Genomic DNA, 19,448 nt, shown 5'->3' on the forward strand with positions numbered 1-19,448 from the left:
GTGTGACAGCAGCAGAGGGGCACTCTGACACAACGGCATCTGACGTGGAAGGGTGGAAGAAGCAAAGGGGTGGAACTGAATTCCTCCACATGGAAAAGGTGACACCCACTGACATTCATGGACGCTGCTGAACACTGATGGAGTCCAAACAGTGGGTGTAGCACAGTGAGGCACTAGTAGTGCATTTTAGCAGTTGGCAACAGTGACAAGGGGGGCACCTCTGCTCATACAGACTTTTAGAAGCACAGCACGCAGTTCTTGCACATTTTTGCCAGTGATGAACCATTAATGACAATGATGATGACTAAGTTGAAAACTAGCATTTTGTAGCTGAGAATGTGCTCCATCAAATAATGTTAATGTGCTCTTCGTATCTCTTGTTGTTTCCATGCAACAGATGGATTAATTAAGAAGCACTACTTTCAGAGCTACCTACTTATTTAAACCTTACAATGTACTTCTGTAAGTTTTACTTTTCCTCCCCACAAACACACTAAAAATAGCTCCAGGCTTTGCAAGGACAAATTGAAGTTATGAAGAAGCCACTTGGGAACAACAACAGAAAACCCAACAGCAAAACTCCTGGCTCCAAGCCCTTTAAAACAAAAGTCTGCATCTGCTGTAAACAGTTTGTATGAGAAATACAGGGAAAACAGTGGTAAGACAGGTAGTTGTAAAGTAACCACTTACAACATCCAAAACAAGAGGCTTTGCAGTTACAGTTCCCAGTCTGGAAGGGGAAGGTGTGACCAGAGCACAGCCATGAATCCACACAAACCCAACTGGCCAGACTACTAGCATCATCAGCAAATCAGCCATACTAAAAGCCAGAGAATGGAACAACTACCAAAAGCAAGACAAACGTAGGTACTTTTTTAATGCAAAGTGATAGTTTAATTTTAGATGCAGCTTTCCAAAGAAGCTACCTGCATAAAGAAGCAGAGGGAAAGATGTAAAAACCCCAGTTGACTCTTACTGGATCTCATAACCATTTTAATTTTGATCTCGGTGACAGCTACTCCACTACAGGACTGTTTCATATTTTGCTAAGTTTTAAGAAAAATAATGTGCGTTTAACCTCACAATCTCCAGTGCCCTCAAAAACTGTTTCTACCTACAGCTATAGCAAGAGAAATAGCAGTTATAACCAATACAACTAGTATTTTTCCTTCAACAGGAATCCCTTAACATGTCACGTATCAGTCAATCGAAAAGAGGATTTACTTGGAAGCTTACCACTGCTCTCCATGTTTTGTTCAGCATTCGCGTAAGTACGAAGGAATTCCGCAAAAGCTCCATCTTGCTTCAGCAGCTCCTGATAGGAGCCCATCTCAGAAATTTCTCCATCAGTCATTACCAGAATTGTATCCATTTGAGGCAGATAGTTCACTGCGTGGGTTACTAAAACCCGTGTCTAGACAGAAAAAGAAAAAAAAATGATTCTAACATCTCAAACTAGCAAATACAATTATTAAGCTTCTATTCTCACAGCCTTAATTCTGCGTACAATACAGTAAAAATTATGGACAGGCATGCAACATTTCAAAGAAAATAACTGTCCTTGTCTTTTGGCTTTTCCTTCCCAGAATTTTGAATTAGAGAAACCAAAGTATTTCTTATTACAAAAACTAAGTAGTTTAAGATTTCTAATAAAAAAAATAATAAAAAAAAAAGCATCTCAGAAGGATCCTTCTATTTTTTTCATGTTTAAAGCACAAGTCTGAAGGTGAAATTTGTGCAACTTGGAATCATTTGAACTCAGCAAAGAAAAAAAAATTGCTCCCCAAAGACAAGTTATTACATCATTACATACTTTATTTTTTAAGATTCCTTTTGGTCCAATAACTTTTTCAAAAATATGCTTCCCAACATGAGCATCAACAGCTGATAAAGGATCATCAAATAAATAGGTATCTGCATTACAGTAGACTGCTCGAGCAAGACTAACTCGCTGCTTCTGTCCTCCAGACAAATTCACACCCTGGAGAAAATAAGAAAATATCCTTTATTTACATCTAAAAGTTGATTCCTTGCAGTAGTGAAAGAAGCACAGTGCTTGTAAACTAGAAAAGCCGTAGTAGATTTATGCAAACCACAGAAGTTTCAGCACTGAATAAACAAGATACTTATTACAAGTTATTCACTACTACAATATGAACAACTACAGCCAAAATCCCCTTAGAAGGAAGTCTATTAACTTATATCTGTCAACGAGGAGCTGGTAAACAAAAAAGTATTGTTTACTAATCTTGCAAGGAATAAACACAGGCCGTGGATTCAGAGGCTAATTTTCCTCTCAGCCTTATTTCTACAATGCTCCCCCCATCTCATAAACTCTGAGCAGGCACACCCTACAGTTTGGTTGGCCTTCTGACAAGCCAAACTTCTTGTAAGGAAAATAAAGCTGCACACTTACCTGAATCCAGACCAGAAGCTGACAGTTGGCAGCTATACCCCATCTAAATCTATTCATCAGGCAGAGCATATGTCTCTGCATATCCCTTCCTCTCCTCTGGAGGGCATCAGCTTAGCAAATGCCAAGCAGGTTACCTACACACACAGCTGGCCATGTGTTTAAGGAACACTTGGTACTGCTTGTAAACCAGAGCACTCTAACATTTAGGCAAGTTTCTAAATATCACACTGCATATATTTTTGCAACCAAAAGCCAAAAAGAAAACCTGAACAAATTCTCCTACACACACTCCCCCCTGAAGTTATTTAGAAGTTTCTCTTCCAATTTCCACAAATGTTTATGCTCTATGATCATGGCAACTCAGAGCTGCTTTTAAAAAACAGGCTTTTTTAAGATGCTTTTGCACTTGTAATTGAGAAAACATTTCCCCCCTTTGAGTGTTAAAGAAATACATACTGTTCAAATTTGCCTCTTATTCTGGAGGATTTCTACTCTGAATGTTTTCAACTCAGTATAACTTTACCACAAAGTAGAAGTCATGTGGCCTTATCTACTAGTAATAGCAGCCTTAGAGTGGGCATTTAAATACCTTTTCTCCTATTTCTGTTCTGTCTCCCATAGGAAGAATCTCTAAATCAGGCAGAAGTGCACAAGCCTCAATAACACGCTTGTACCGGCTCTCATTCATCTCTCTTCCAAAGATAATATTATCTTCTAAAGTTGCATTTTGGATCCAGGCTTGCTGAGGAACATAAGCAACAGAGCCCTGCAAAAAAATTCAAGTTCCTTATTCAGTAGTTAAGACAAAAAGAGTGCTCACGAAGTCAAAGCACAGCAGGGCCTTGTGAGGCTGGCAGTGCTCTGTATTTCACAAACTGCCTATGGTCACCTTGGAATGACACAGACAAATGTGTGCACTTGGGGCAGCACCTTCTAAAATATGCTGGTTTTTTTAATCCTCTCTGCAAGTGAATGTAACAAAGTGCATTGGTGGAAAATAAAAGACTTCAAACAAAACATGACTCCCTAACATAAACTCAGAAGAAACATTTGTTTAGAGAATATTTACACAATTACTGGATGTTAAAAGTCATTACAGCTTTGCTCTTTCATCTAGCCATAAATTATGTCCACCATAAAACAGTTTAATAGGGAATGTAAGAGTGTTTAACAAATGCATTCCTGCCAAGAGATTTCTGCTAAAAGTAGGGGAAGTTGCTCTTATGTAAGAATGTCACTTCAAAGGAAAAGACTTGGCTGCTACAAAATAATTCACTTCGAAGCACAGTTCTACCTTCACTTGGCACTTGGCACTAATAATCATTTGCTCAGCTCTTTCTTTGGTTTTTCCAGAACAATTTTGGAGGTGATCAAACATGAAATTTTTTTATTTTATTTTTTTTCAAATGCAACAGATTTGTTTTGCTGTTAAATTAAACTGTAGCTTCTCCCATGTTTGGGAATCTCTGTGTAGGGGGACAGGCATACCCTTTCCCCTTGCAACTTTTTGATGTCTAAGAAGGTATGACTTAATGTTGCTCCTCCTCATCCTGGAGTACATGTAATAGGGGCTCTTTCCCCCATACCTGGCTGCCAACAAGACTCAACAGAATTTATCTTTGAGACTTCCACTACTCTGTCTATTTGGCTAAACCTGAAATTGACAAATTTAGAAGTTAATCCTTAACAGAGTGTTAAATATGGCTTGCCAGGAAATTGGGCCACATGTGTGCTCATTTGAAAGGCTGTCTTCTTCGTTTAACTTGCAAATCTGGAATCACTCAGGCAATACCCACAAATAGCTGAGCAATTTGTAAGAACATCACACACCTTGACAACCACGTAGCCTTCCTTTTTGTCCATCTCCCCCAGTAATGCAGACAGCAATGAAGACTTTCCACAGCCAACTTGGCCAACAACAGCTATCAGGGAACCTTCGGGAACGGTGAAGTTAATGCTGAAATGAAGTGCATGCAATTCAGCCTCACTTGCTGGCATATCCCAGTAGTTAAACAATCTACTGAACAGCCTATAAATTCTGACACAGCACAAGAACTTAAACCATTTGAAAATACAACCTTTCTTTCAGAAAGTACACAGCTTTTCTTAAATAGGAAATAACATCTTCACGTGTAATCAGCCAGAAAGAAAAAAAAACCACTTCCAATTTTTCTCTTAAATGTTCTGTTAGCAGAAATGTAATATAAATCATTGCTCCTCAAACAGCATCCTTGTCCCAAAGGACAATGCAATTTAAGATCCAAGAAAGAGCAGCCAAAATTAAGGAAGGATACAGAGCACAGGGAAGGCATGGCACATAGTGCAAACATAAGGGACATGGGATGAGGAAACAACCTAACTGCATCCTCTAGATGGAGCTCATCCCCACCTGCAGCCTGTAGCAAAAGCTTAACATCTCTGAGGCTTCCCCCTTCCATTAAACCTTTTGCTACTGTATCTTTTTTTTATTTGTATAAGTATATGTAAAATAAATGTACAAAATAAACATAGTAAATAAAAATAAACATATATTTGTTTTCCTGTTACTTTAAGGAAACAAAATCTTTTTCATATAGACTTCCTAATCTAAATACAGATAATTTATGATGCAGAAAAACAACCAAGTAGAACAAAGGGTACCAATGCTTACCTATTCAGTGAAGGAGGATCTGTTTTGGACCAGCTAAATGTTGCATTCTTTACAACAATGCTTCCTTCAGCTGATGAACAGAAAATATGATTTTACACAAATGTGAATGCAAGCAGCTAAACTGTATGTTTTGGATTAAGCCAGAGAAGAAAATTTAAGCACACCAAAGTAAATGTATATAGCTACTTCTGTAGCAGAACAAAAACCCACTGCCTACCAAAACCTCGTGTTCCGTTCAAAGCAGGATAATAAACATAAGAATAATTAGCATAACCTTGTCAGAAGTTCTGAAGTTACATTTCTTCAGTAACCAGGAGGTACGTGAACATCAACTGTAAGAGATTCAACCATCTCCCTCTTTATCCAGCAACCCCACTGCAAAGTCAGTTCAAGAAGCTAGCAGCCTCAATCTGAGCTGAGCCTTAAGGAAAAACATCAGCTGAACCGATCCTTCCGCATGGAAGGCTAAGTTACCACAAAAATAACAGGAGAGATGAAATACCAACTAATTTTGACCAAAAGCAGTGTTGCGAGAATCCCAGAATGATTTGGGTTGGATGGAACTTCAATGATCATCTAGTTTAAACCTCTGTACCACGGGCAGCAACTGCTTCCACTAGAACAGCTTGCTCAGACAGGTTCAGCCTGGCCTTCTTGAGACTGACTTCTCATCCACAACACCTCTGGGAAACATTTTTCTTTTTCCTTCTCTTCTCTTTAGATCAGGTCCAGAGGGTCCGAATGTTGCCTGGTAGTGGTACCTATCAGTTTTTACAGCAACAACTGCAAATACATTATATCTAATACAATCAAATAGACAATAAATACTAGGCCTAAATATACATCCGAGTGAACACAATTACAAACCGTTATGGACAAAATTGCTTTAAAAATCCACTAAAGATTTGTGAGTGAAGTATTCACGGTCATCAACTGAGAAAGGGGAGGAGATATTCCCAAGGGAAGATGCAATAAGAAAGAAAAAAAAAAACAAAGAAACAAAGTAGATGAATCTATACAGGATAATCAAGTGACTGAATTGATACAGAGCTCAGCTATCCACATGAAAGGAAGCAACAAAGATTTCATTGTCTTTGAAAAAAGGAAGTAGAAAACCATTTATGAATAACTGATATAGTTAAGTCAAGCTTTGCTTGCAAGATGAAGGGCAATGGCTATTCAGTAAATCTCCCTTCAAGCTCATTTACCTCCTGAACAGCTGTATATAACCAGAGCAGTCAAATATACGTGCTAGATACAGCAAAGCTCACAGTGATGCTTTTTGTACAGAATGAAGTGGAGGCACGTGCCAGAAGTGGGACTTATGCATCCTCTTTTAAAGGCATTGAAGTGATTTACAATTCCTTTTCTCCAAAACACTTGGTTCTGGGACCATTATCAACCTCTTAACTTTCAAATGAGTACACCTGTCCAATGAACTGTCTAACAAGTCACTTTTAAAGTGATCACTGTGCCTGGATGCAATCATTCTGTATCTTGGGCACAAAAGCTGGAGAGAGAAATAACACCTGAGAAAGTGATAGAAACTCAATACAACTTTCATTTTTACAACATCCCTTCTCTGCTTACTGTCTGAAAATGGTGAAATCCAGCAAAGTGCAGTGTATTTGTTACAGAAAACAAAAGAGACACTGCAAAGCCACCAGAAATTTGCACAAGTTCTTTTTCAGTAGCAAAAGAAACTCACCATTTGTAATGGGACCCCTGATTATGCTGTCTGGATCTAACTCTTCATGAGACAGGAACACCCGAAGGCGCTTCAAGGAGACACTAGCCTACATTAGAAAGAGATACAAAACTACCTTATATTCTGCTATTATATTTAAGAGCAATATTTTACACTATGCATATATTACATCATTACTAGACACCCCTAATCCCTCTTCTTACAAACATCCTGTAGCTTCCTGAGTAGTCAAGCTTGCATTTCCCAGCACAAGAAATATGAGTGATTTCAGGTACGCTCATCCACCACACCCAAGACTGATAATTTTGCCTGTACAGCATTCAATATAGAGGAAATGCAAAGTTCATTTTGAGATGACCGAATTTCATCATAACTAGCAAATGTTATTTGAGCACACAACTGTACTCTTTCCAACCAGTGGCACAGAAAAGCCTGTTAATGAATGAAATCTTACTTCTACTATGCTGCTGATAACCATAGGAAGTATGTTCAACGGAAACCTGAGAATGTTGAATAAAGCTAGGGATACAAATGCCTTCTGAGCATCCAGGACATTGTTCTCGTCTATTTTGACATACACAGCAAATGTGGACAAGGCAACCTGAAACACAAAGCGTGATGGTTATGATTAGAGCAACACCTTTTTTAAGCCAGAGGTCTAAAATCAAAGAGCAACATTCTGGTAAACCCTGTACTCCGGCAAGCACCTCCCAGAACAAACACTTGATTTAAATATATTGTGGGGAAAAAAAAAAAAATAAGTTGATGGTGCCTCTTGGAAAACTTCTGAGGAGGAGTCCAGTGTTCACTTTCTGCACACAGTGAGGGGGAAGCCACCGACGTCCCAGGCTACCTGTGGTTGCACTACCTGAGAAGGGAAGGAAAGGAACGATTGCTAGCCTTTGTCCCTGCTCTCCTTCACTTCTAAATCAATCAACAGACCCTAGATGAGTAATGTACATAGACTGAAAAGTTGGAAATATCCCAGTGCTGGCCTATTTTATATTCCATAGGGACCACCACAACCCTAGGTATCAAAGTACAGCCCTCTTTAACAAGGGTAGATTTTCTAAGAAATTTTAAATATTACTGCGTTGCAAGAATTACCTGAACAGTTCACAATAGAAGAACTTAACTTTTATTCAGAACAAGAAAATGACAATAAATCATTATCATCAAGATATACAAATAAAAGCCATACACATCTACATTCTTCAAAATTATGTTGATTAAATTATAATAAAACTAAAGCAAACTAAGTTAAGCCAAAGAAAAACAGCACAATCCTTCCCAATCACAATATGCCTCTTCCTCTTACTCCGTTTCCTTTCATGACGACAGCACTCACACCTCTGTATATAACAAGAAACTGACACAGCAAAACAAGGTTGTTTAACCACTGATAACCTCTCTCCTACAAGGTGTGAACTAATTAGCTAATTTATGTTTAAAATCTGACTGCTGTGAAGACAAGCCTTATCCATCTTACAGTGGCTGACTCAGCTGTGCCTGGTCCAGTAGTTTGTTTGTACAGTCCTAAGTTTGGACAATCATATCCCAGCAAGAAAGCCCTCCCACAGAGAACAAAAACATGACAGGACCCAAAGAATAACTTCAGAAGCAGCATGTCTGCACTCCTGTGTTGTCAGCAACTAGTCTGAAATAGAACTTTATCAGCACCGACAGCACTATGGGAGATAGTGCCCAATGAATAGCTTCCTGACAGCATTATTAAACAATGTGGTGAAGAGCCCCAGCCATTGAAACTGGAGAAGTAGAAGAGAAAGTAGAAGAGAAAGTATTTTGCATTTCAGAAGTGCTTTCAAGTAGGCATGCGCATAATTCTTTAATCAGAAGTTCACAGAAGAACATTTACCACCAATAAAGATCTAGGAAACAGCACACTAAACGGCAGCCTTGCAACAGTGGCAAACTCTTGAGGTTCAGGCCTATTGCCACAAACACAACATGTATTGAAACAAAGCTGCTCATCAGGAGAATTTGCTTTCCCAGATTCTGCAGAGCAGCATGAAGGAGTCCACCTGCATAGTTTTATTTAGAAACTTCATTTAATAATATATTTATATTAAAACCATCTCAGACTTGTTATAGGAAAGCATTTGCTAAAGAATGCAGCTTATGTTTCCTATCCAGGGCACTGCTTCTTCTGCCTTTCATCATGCCCAGAAAATAATATAAACACTAAATGCTTGAAGGGAAGGAATTTGAGACTGGAAAGTACATTTAAACACCTTCAACTGGAACCGTACATATTTTATCCTAATGTAGTAATGGCTTCTATTTGCCTCTATGCAGAAGAGCAATGCCCCATTGTTCTAATAGGGTCTGAAGCAATTTTGATGTGATCTCACTCCTCTCTCCCGTTCATTAGTTTGAATGTAAGCTAACCACAGACACAGCAGAGATGTTTCACATACCAAGAATATTTTTAATAATAAGAATTTAATGCAAGTCCTAGGCTTTGCAATAGCTTTACCTCACCACATTGTTCTTAAATAGATGTGTGGAGAACTCAGGCCAGAGGCACTCTTCTTGTGCATTGTTCCAACTGACCAAGGACCTGCTGCTTCCAGAAACATATTGAAATAAGGAAGTTTCTCTCTGCTGTCAGCCACAACTACCAGCTGGAGGGTGCTGTGCACACAGTAATCTTCTTAATCTGACAGTACTTTTAGTCTTAGGTCCCTTGAGTATAGCAGTAAAAACGGTAAGGGAACACAAGAGGCTTTTATTTTTAAATAACCGTCATCAACTTCTAGATGCATTCAACATGCATGTTATTAAGATCCATGTAAAACAGAAACGCCTTTTCCCAGGGAACTGAAGACAAAAGAGTCCAGTTTCCCACTACTGCAGAGGTAATTCCCACTTTCCCATAAAAAAAAAAAAAAGTTCTCAAACATTGTTTTGGAAAATATGACCCAAAAGAGAAGAACAGGCCTACAAATTTGTTTCACTTACCAAAAAAGGAGCACAAACCCAAGTGAAGGTACCCACTGCAGCAAGGTAAGCAGATTTTTTCAGGACTTGGAGCTCTTTCTGTCTGATCTCCAGTACCTTTTCTCTAAAGGCTAATTCCCAAGCATAAAGTTTTAGAACTTTAATCCCATTAAGAATTTCATTCATCAGCTTAATTCTGTTGTCTTTGCTCTTCATCTGTGCCACCTGAAAACAACAGTGCAATGAATAATTAACAAAGCACAGTACTTGGCAGAACCACAAAGGTTTTAACTTCTATTTTGCAATGATGAAATTTGCCTCATTATCATCAAAAGCTTACGAACTTCCAAGCAAGAAATCTGAGACACAATCTTAACAAGCAAGTACGCAGAATCACCGCAATGTTTTACACCAATTAAAAGAATTCTTCACACAACTGAAAGTCTACTTTGCATCTAACCTCAGCCCAAACTTGTTTTTGCTTTATTTGCAGCACTATCAGTGGCTTTCTCATGGTGTACTAAGTCAAAAAGCTTTCTATTCAGCAGTAAGACGACAGAACATTAGGAGAGTAAGATCTGCAAAGAAAATATTTTAACAAGGGCTGAGCAAAACCTGAACGGATGTTCTGACTCAGCACCCAGCGCAGTTTGCAGGCTTCCACCAAGACTGTTATCCTAGACAGCTATTACCCGTGACAGCACAGCTGTGTACTCCTACTTGTCCCATGCAGGAACCAAATGCTGCAGGATATTTCATTGAACACCCAGAGCTAAAAGGTTTCATTCAAATAAATTACCAACAGTTGAGGGAAATGTATTTAACTCAGTAATAAAGTTTTTATCAGAAAGAACATAGTAGATTTGTAGAAACAAGTCACAGTAGTACATGTTTCTTAAAATCACTGTCACATACACAGAAGTTTCTTACCTGATATGTTTTTGTTTTCATTGCCATCACAGCATTCACGGGAACCAGAAGAATCATGACAGCAACACCTGCCAGTACAGAAGGACCTAAATTCTGAAGAGAAAAACATCTGATTGTAACAAAAGAGTTTTCAATAAGTATTTAAGATCTTGAGTCAAACACTTATTGACAGTGACAAATCTAGCTCTGAAAGTTTTCTGAACAGCATTTGCTCTATTTTGCTTTAAATGCTCCACTGGCCTGAGCAACAGCTCTCTGCAGTCATGCAGGAAACAAGAAACACAATGCTCACCTGCCACAGTAAGTACAGTGCTAGTATCACCTGAAGAGGTGCAGACCAGATCATGTTTATATATGTAGCCAAGTCCATGAATCTCTGAGCATCCACAGACATTAGATTCACAATTTCACCCACAGTAGAAGTCTTTCTGGCAGAATTTGTGATAACAAGAGCCTGGGTGCAGATTTTTAAAATAAAGAATTAAAAATAAAAATAAAAATCATACATCATGAAAAAAGGTCTACTTATTTGCTTTTTGTCCTCTAAAACGTAACTGCCTTACAAAGCAACTAACTTTATAATTACAAGCAATTCTTTTCATGCTTCAATATTCTACTTTGCACATCTAATGCAAGTTGATGGAAGCATCTGGGTTAAATTAAAAATAGCAAGCAGGTATTTGTGGTTAGGGTTGGTTGGTGTTTTTATTGCTTGTAGGGACAGGAAGGTTGCTTGCTTCCCTTTTTAACTCTAAAAAGTGGAACCCTCGCTTCTTGTCACACATTTTTCTTACATAGAGCAACCAGTCCAGAGCCTTCTAAAACGTTCCAGCTTACTCCAAGATGAGGTAGTGCTGTCTGTTAATTCACAGATGAAAGTGTGAATCACAAAATCATAGAATGTGGATGTATCTTAATTTTTGCACAAGCTGAAGCAGTTTGACCCCCAATTTAACTGTGACAAAGTTTCTTCTTTGCTGGTGGGAAGAAAAGGGCACCAGAACTTCAACTAATTATTCTCAAAATTATTTCATTTCCAATCTTTGTATTTATAAGTCAGATACTCTTTTACTTCTAGGAGAAGTTAGGAGATTCTGCTGGGCTGATTCCAAACTACTTAAGTTACTCAGACTTAAACAGTGCACTCACAAAGACACTGGAGATATATACTGAGAGGAAGCACCTACCTTTCGATAGATTACCCCAACAATAGCTGTTTTCAGCCTCATTCCAGTTACAAAACAAATATGAAAATACTGATGAAGAATCAATGTCTGAAGACATGAACAAACAAACAGCAGCCCTGTATAGAAGTAGCCTTGCCAGTTTGGGGCACTTTTGTTATTTACGAAGTTGATTAGCAATCTGTGGAGAGAGGAATTAGCATTCTTGACTTATGCAACTCAAAAGGAAGTTTCAAGGTTACAATACGATTATTCCAAACATTCTGTGGGCCATGCAAGTACCCAAAGTGCAAAACTTAAATAAAACACTTAAGCTAACTTCTCAGCAACAGGACACAATTTTATACTAGTACTCACTGCTAACAATGTACTCCTTTAAAACAAAAACTTCACATCTTACATGTACAGCGTTCCCTGAGTGAAAAGTTTTATATTTCCTCCAGCAAACATGCAGCTACTTAAAGTTGTTTTACTACTTCTCACCTCAAAGTAATACAATCTCTCCTACTGCTTTTGCCCAGTATTGCAACACATATTGTGACTTTTGGTTATAAAAACCTTTAGACTTCTGACTTCCACAGTCATCACTGGTAAGAAACAAATACACTTTCCTGTAATTGCTGGTTATGCTTTTGCCACACTTTCTTCATGGTGGAATCAAATAACATCAAACATTTGATACGTGATGTTATAATTTGAAAACCAATGGATCAAAGTAATCTGTGTGCATGATAATTTGGATGATAGCTGCACCCAACTGATCCAGCTACAGGCAAAACAGTTTGGTAACTGACTGAAATACCAGCGTACTCAGAAACCTGTCTGCTTATTTTTAATTCAATAATAAAGTAAACAGGTCTTACTTCAAAATCTCTGGGCCTGCAAACATCAAGAGATCATGCGCTGCTTTAAACAGGAAGCTCATGAGAAAATATGGTCCAAAAGTTTTATATAACACCTTGGATAAAGATGCCTCAGAGCTCCTTTGAGATGGTTTTATAATCAAAGCTTCAGCCTCCTCCGTCACTTCACCATTGGAATCACTTGATTTTTGTTGCTTTTTGGATGAGTATAGCATGTTCAAAGGTTGCCTGAAATAAGAGTTATAACATATTAAAGGTACACAATGCAACCTTTATACAAGTATAAAGCCAAATGGAAAAACGCACAGTATACAAACGAGACATTTATTTCAGCTAGGCTGTTTAGCTTCTGATCCCAGCCACCTCACCAGCCTGTGCCTCTTGCATCATTCTTCATTTTAGCAACAGCAAGTGTCCAGCAACACACACAGCCATACACCACAGTTCTTAATAGTGTAACCAGGTTTTATTGCCAATCAACCACCTTTTTAATTACATTGCCATAGCTAGATGAACAGCCATTCAGAAATGATCTTCCTCATACGGGTAGATAACATTCCTGGTCAATCTTTCCTATAGCACTATAGGGGAATGAGGAACAGGGCTGTAATCTGCATTAAACTCATTAAAAAAGTGTTATTATTATTCTAGAATTCAGTATGCTGAACTTTCATCAAAATCAAGGCCTCATTGTACCACAGGGGTTAAAATTCTGCAGTCAGATTTATGTCGTCATCCCCAATGAGCTGAATACACCCATTCCAAACACCTGGCTTATGTTAAACTACATACTTCCGAACTTCTGAGGACAAGCTATATGTAAAAATACACTATGGAAACAAGCAAGTATTCTTCCTTCAATGAAAAGGTACTTCTATTTGATGAAGTAAGAGATGATGAAAGTAGAATGGAAACTACAGGCATGCAGTCTTTCTAATTTTAGACATCTTGTTTAGGTGCTCAAGCTCCCTATATGGTCAAAGGAAAGAAAGCAGCTTCTCAGTTTACACCCTGAACTCCTGAGGATTCACTAACTATAGAGGGAGCTCAAGCTCCTGTATTACATGGTTGAAGTGTGTGAGAAAACATTCCCTCCCAGGGGGATTAAAAACTCCTATACATTAAAACTTACAGTAATCAGCTTTAGAACATGAAGGTCTCATGCAAAACTTGGTGCAACTCCTCTTGAAAAAGAAACACAATCCAATTTGTTTTCTATTCTGTATGCATTTAAGGACAAATACGGAGTTGCCACTTTGAGCCTTGCCGAAGCAGATTCAGTAATACGTGACAAACACTTCTAAGCAAGTGCCAAGTAACTTGAGTTTCTGAACCCTTACATCTCAGAGGAACTATCATATCCTTCATAACACTCATCTACCCTAGACCCTGGATGGCCTCCCTACTACAGCAACACTCAGATCCTTCCAGCATGGTTTCTGAGCACCAGTATGCCTTACCTTCCCTAGTATTCTCCAGCAGGTACATCCACACAGTTATTTCCTCCTTCTTAGGATTTTAGAAATACACAGAGAATCCATAACATTTTAACAAAGTGGTTCTCAACCAATTAGTTTTCTTTTCTTAATGAGAGCTCTATCAGTAATAGGATAGTTAACTTACCTCTTGGTCTTTGCCCATTCTTTTGCCCAGTTTCTTGCCAAACCTGGCACTATCTGCTCAGACATATCCTCTTTGTTTAATGACCACAAATCCTTAGCTTCCAGAGGTCTCCGATAACCCTGAATCATCAATCTGCAGGAGAAAGAATTAACACTATATATTTGAGAATATCAGTAACATACATATCACAAAACAAGATTCTGCCCAGAAACAAAGCCAGCTCTGTTTGTAACAATTGTTATCTGCAGCAACACAGGTCCTGATGTTAAGAAGGAATTTAGTTGCATACAATCTTCTGATCTTTACTGAGAAATAGGCACCAAAAGAGCTAAAGATTCAGGATATGTCAAATACAAATTTCAGGGAGAAGAAAATAAAAGGATTAAGTGGTATCTTGAAAATCAGCCACTAATATTCTCATGCCTACTGAGTTGCAAAATCTTTATTAGCTTTTCATTTTATGAAGCAATTATTTTCATCTGGCCAAATTATTTTCAACTCTGGCCAAGAGCCAACCACAAATATACACAAATAATATTTACCATCTCTCTGTGTTTAAACACACAAAAACATTAGGGCAGAGGTGGATGTTATGGGTTCAATTGTGCCCAGCTCAATTAAATTTCTGAGCAAGTAACCAGGCTGCAAGAAACCACCAGCAGCACACAGCATAGTACCTGGAAATTTGAGAGGCTGCTGCATGGTGTTGTGAATTGACACGAGCTGACCAACAACCCCAATGGAAGTCCCTGCAAGGAGAAGGAGCTAAGCTAGTTTTCAATCCTAAGCATTCAGACCACAATAAAATGCAGGAGACCAGACTCTCATTTCAGCTCAAAGCTGGAGGAGTCTCCCCCTAACTTATAAAGAGTTCCTAAGCAACAGATGTGAGGCTCTGGGTCTGGAAAAAGGAGAGGGTATGGGTAACAGTCAAGAACCAAGAAGGGACGATGACATTAAGCTAGTCCAATGAAGCATCCGTATTAGAACCACCAAAAACAGGTGGAGGAGTTATTAGTAATTGAGGACTCCTCAATCAGAGGCACTGAGGCACCCATTTGTCACAATCTCTCTAGAGAGGTCTGCTGACTATAGGGAGCCTGCATTTGTTACATGAAGAACTTCTAGCACGTCTAATAAAGCCAGAAAACTAATACCATTCCTGCTGTTTCAAGTCAGGTCACATGAGGCTGTAATGAGGAGACTACGAAACATCAGAAAAGACTTTATGTCCCTTGGAAAGATGCTGAAGGAATCTGGAGCATGGGCAATACTCTTCTCTATCCCCTCAGTTGGAGACTGAGACCCAGGTAGAAGGAGGAGAACAAATGAAGTAAATGACTGGCTGTGTGGAAGGTGCCATGCTCAGTGGTTTGAGTTCTCTGTCACACCTTCAAGAAACTGAAGATGGGGACATTGGATGGGACACAGCTTGACCAGGCGAGTCAAGAATACTCTGGGCAGCAAGCTGGCTGGACTCATCAGCAGAGCTTTAAACTAGGTGTGATTGGGGAGAGGGATGTAGTTCTGAGTGACTGAAAAGAGCCAGAGAACACTGACACTTTAGGAAATATTAGGGGAAAACCTCAGAATTGTTCCAAAGGAATTAAGGATGCCACCTCTAGGAAGGTAACACAGCTGATAGCCCAGCTGAAGTGCCTCTACACTAATGCATACAGAAGGGGAAATAAGTAGGAGTTGGAAACCACAATGCAATTTGAGAACTATGACTTAATTGCTATCATGAAAACACCATGGAACAAATCACACAACAGGAAAGCTTTTCAGAAGAAATGGGCAGAGAAAGAGGGATGGGAGAGTTGTCCTCTATGTTATTAAGTAGAGAGATGGCAAAGAGCTGCCACTAAAAAACAGCCATGATCAGGTTGAGAGCTCGTGAGTAAAAATTAGGGATCAGATCAATACAGGACATCTGGTGGTAAGGGTCTACTAGAGAACTCCTAATCAAGGAGAAGCCTGTTGACGATGCCTTCCTGTTTTAGCTACAAGAAGAACTACACTTGCAGGTTTTCATCCTGATGGGAGAATTTAAACCACCTGGATGGCTCTGGGGATACAACAGTGGGCTGTAAACAATCCAGGAGATCGTTAAGGATAAGATCAGCCAGAGGAGAAGGATGACTGGCCTTGGTGCTCACCAGTGAAGATCATGAAAGAGGTTAAGAGTGGAGACAGCCTGGGCTGTAGTGATCACAGCCTGATGGTCAAACTGAGGGAAAAGAAGGAAACACACAGGCAGTGTGGCCTGGGATGCAGCTCAGACATGTAAAACTGAGATCAGGAAAGCAAAGGCACAGATGGAACTGAACCTGGCAAAAGATGCAAAAAGTAACAAGGGATTCTACAGCATGATTTGGAAGAAAAAAAAAATTTGAAAAACATATCAATTTAATCTGTTTACAAAACAGCCAGACAAAATAGCCAAAATAAGCATTACATGATTATTGTCAAATTAACTGAGAAAGCAGGATTCTAAGATATAATTCTAACTGATGCTTTGTGTACTGTGTTGGACTTACCCAGTGATCCACCAGAAGGTGATTCTTGACAGGAAAGATGCACTGAACTCTGGACATGGCTTCTAAAGGAGAGAAAAAGAAACCAATCCACACATAAACGTAACTGATACAGAGACATCAGAAACAAATCAACCAGAAAACATGCTTGAATTATTGCTTTCCTTCCAAAAGTATTAAATTTGTCATTTATGCTGTTTAGAACTTGTTCAATAAAGAAAAAAAACAACAACAAACAGGGAAGTCTAGCTTTGTGGATTTCACAAAAATAGAAGTGCACCCTATCAGTAAGTCATAAATAGTTGATGGAATGTTATAAAACAGCATAAGTTTATCTATATTAATGCAAGGAATGTTATCATGAAAGCATGAATGTGTTATTTGGTTACAATTAGTGTCACTAAAGAAGAGCTCAACTGCACTGTTCTGGTACATAAGGGCTAAGATTCCATCAAAACAAACACACAAGTAATAACTGAAAAGCAAAACAAAGAATAATCAAACATCCCAAAACAAACCCCCAAAAGCCCTACATCTCATTCACCAACACATATGGGAAACAACATATCCAGACCTACAAATGCACACAGCCAGCTCATGTCCTGCATCCAGATCAATGGCTGTCTTTAACCTCTTCTGGTTAATATCCTCTCTTAATCTGGTTGGATTAAAATAATAGAGAATCCAGAAGAATCTCAAAAGGCACAAAGTGATTTACTACACAAATTCCAGTGGAGACCCTTCTTCACTACCCTGAACACTGCCCACAAGATGCTAAAAACAGACATTCCTTTGGCACACAATCTACTACAGTTTTAATCAGCAATAATTGGAGCAACTATTGTGTATCCATCTATAAACTCACCAAACATCATTACAAAGCTACAATTAAAACAGGAGAGCTAAGTTTTTCCCCAAGATTTGCACTTTTCAACTTATGTTTGTACAACTTGGTTTCTCCATTAAGCTCTATATTAAAGTGTACTGCCTGATTGCAATGCAAAACAGACTTCTGCATTTCCTCTCCTCCTCACGTGACAATTTGTTTTTCAACCTTGTAGGGAAAAGTGATACTACAAGACAGTTAATTATTCTTGAAAGTAGATAAGTACTATAGAAATATTGAATTCTTATGTACTTGCATCAAAATGACTCCAAGCAAATCCAACACCCTACAAATCAGTAAATATTTTATAGAATTTTGTAAACATAAATTTATAGCAACTCAAAATTTTGTTGTAACTCACACAAGTTAAGAAATCAAAGGAAATGAGGAGATACTCAGCCTCAGCTACTTCCACGAGAGACACTCTCAGAAGTACTCAGAACACAAAAACAAATAACTGTTTTCAAAGCACCTTGTAATTACTGTAATCATGATCAAAGCAAAGAAGGCTTGAATATTTTGATAATAAATGTAGTGAATTACTTTTTACCCCCAGTTGAGATGAAAAGAACTCAAAGATGAAGCAGATCCAAAGACTCAATAGCACACCCTTTTCTCCAGGCATATTTACACAGACTGCATTGCCTACCAGTGGCAACATACAGCATCACTTACAATTTCACTTAGAATAGTCAGCATAGACTTAACACTTACAGGATCATTTACTGCCTCAGAAAACAAAGGTGGTTTTTCTGGGAAACAAGACAGTATGAGCTGTACAAGTAACAGGATGAAGTAGGTGCAGAAAGTGACGTAACGAAACGCATCCACTTCAGTGTCCTGCAAAGGAAGGTAATTTTGTAATTAAAAGGCTGAGGGATATCCTTAAAACAACATTTCAACATAAAATAGATCATTACAGTAAACTCTGCTAACCACATAAATGTTATACTAGAACCCACCCCTGCAAATTGAAGTCAACATCTGTTTTGGTAAAGGGAAAGTAAAAACAGAGGAGAAGACAAAGGTTATCATATACAGAAGCTTTCTGTTTTCACTCAGTCAGTGCCATAAATTCACCAGCACAAACTTCTGTAAAGAAGTGCTCCTTAACACTTGTGTTGTATCAACAAGCCCCAATTTGACACCAAAGTATTTGCAGAAGAGCAAGGCACTTATGCATTAGATAGAGCAGAGTTTCCAAAGAAAAATGGTGAGCATAAATCAAATAATGATTAATAACAACAATAATAATCAGAGCAGCACTATTTACATCACTATTTGTGATGGGACTGATACCTAGAGTACACAACCAAGAAAACAAAGAATAAGGAGGGAGGGACACATAGATAAAGACAAAACCCATTCACAAAAAACTAGAAAAAATTAGCTGAAAGTTCTCAAAATTCACAAAATATGGCTTAAGGGTTTCAAGAAAGAAAAGCGATAATGCTGTTTGCAGGCAGCTCCACAATTCATCTGCCATTTGGAGTGGTTTAGCTGAGAAGCAGACTGACAGAAAAGTGTTTCACTTGAACAATCTTATTTTGTCTCCACAGTCACGAGAGCACATTACAACCAAACTAAGTGTTTCAGGAAATCTGCTGTATAATCAACAGGAAGATGTAAACTCTCAGCACTTTCAAATCAAACGTTACACACACTTACTGCATTCCAGCATAGAGGACCC

At 38.6% G+C, this 19,448-nt stretch overlaps 1 protein-coding gene across 3 annotated transcripts in view; it reads right to left on the reverse strand.

The window, feature by feature from the left end:
• LOC128079142 (multidrug resistance-associated protein 1) overlaps nucleotides 1–19,448 on the reverse strand; it is a 47,825-nt gene that overhangs the window by 15,346 nt on the left and 13,031 nt on the right. For all 3 annotated transcript variants that reach the window (XM_052680105.1, XM_052680107.1, XM_052680106.1), the window contains exons 5-19: nucleotides 18,473–18,598; nucleotides 16,876–16,937; nucleotides 14,336–14,467; nucleotides 12,713–12,940; nucleotides 11,853–12,030; nucleotides 10,958–11,119; nucleotides 10,666–10,758; nucleotides 9,757–9,960; nucleotides 7,229–7,375; nucleotides 6,775–6,862; nucleotides 5,067–5,136; nucleotides 4,247–4,373; nucleotides 3,006–3,182; nucleotides 1,814–1,981; nucleotides 1,237–1,414 (exon numbers count right to left, since the gene is read on the reverse strand). In XM_052680105.1, the coding sequence (XP_052536065.1) occupies nucleotides 1,237–1,414; nucleotides 1,814–1,981; nucleotides 3,006–3,182; nucleotides 4,247–4,373; nucleotides 5,067–5,136; nucleotides 6,775–6,862; nucleotides 7,229–7,375; nucleotides 9,757–9,960; nucleotides 10,666–10,758; nucleotides 10,958–11,119; nucleotides 11,853–12,030; nucleotides 12,713–12,940; nucleotides 14,336–14,467; nucleotides 16,876–16,937; nucleotides 18,473–18,598 (2,140 nt within the window). The remainder of the gene's footprint in view (nucleotides 1–1,236; nucleotides 1,415–1,813; nucleotides 1,982–3,005; nucleotides 3,183–4,246; nucleotides 4,374–5,066; nucleotides 5,137–6,774; nucleotides 6,863–7,228; nucleotides 7,376–9,756; nucleotides 9,961–10,665; nucleotides 10,759–10,957; nucleotides 11,120–11,852; nucleotides 12,031–12,712; nucleotides 12,941–14,335; nucleotides 14,468–16,875; nucleotides 16,938–18,472; nucleotides 18,599–19,448) is intronic.

Source organism: Tympanuchus pallidicinctus, unplaced genomic scaffold (assembly GCF_026119805.1).
Source record: "Tympanuchus pallidicinctus isolate F22 unplaced genomic scaffold, pur_lepc_1.0 scaffold18, whole genome shotgun sequence".
NCBI classification, from domain to species: Eukaryota; Metazoa; Chordata; class Aves; order Galliformes; family Phasianidae; genus Tympanuchus; species Tympanuchus pallidicinctus.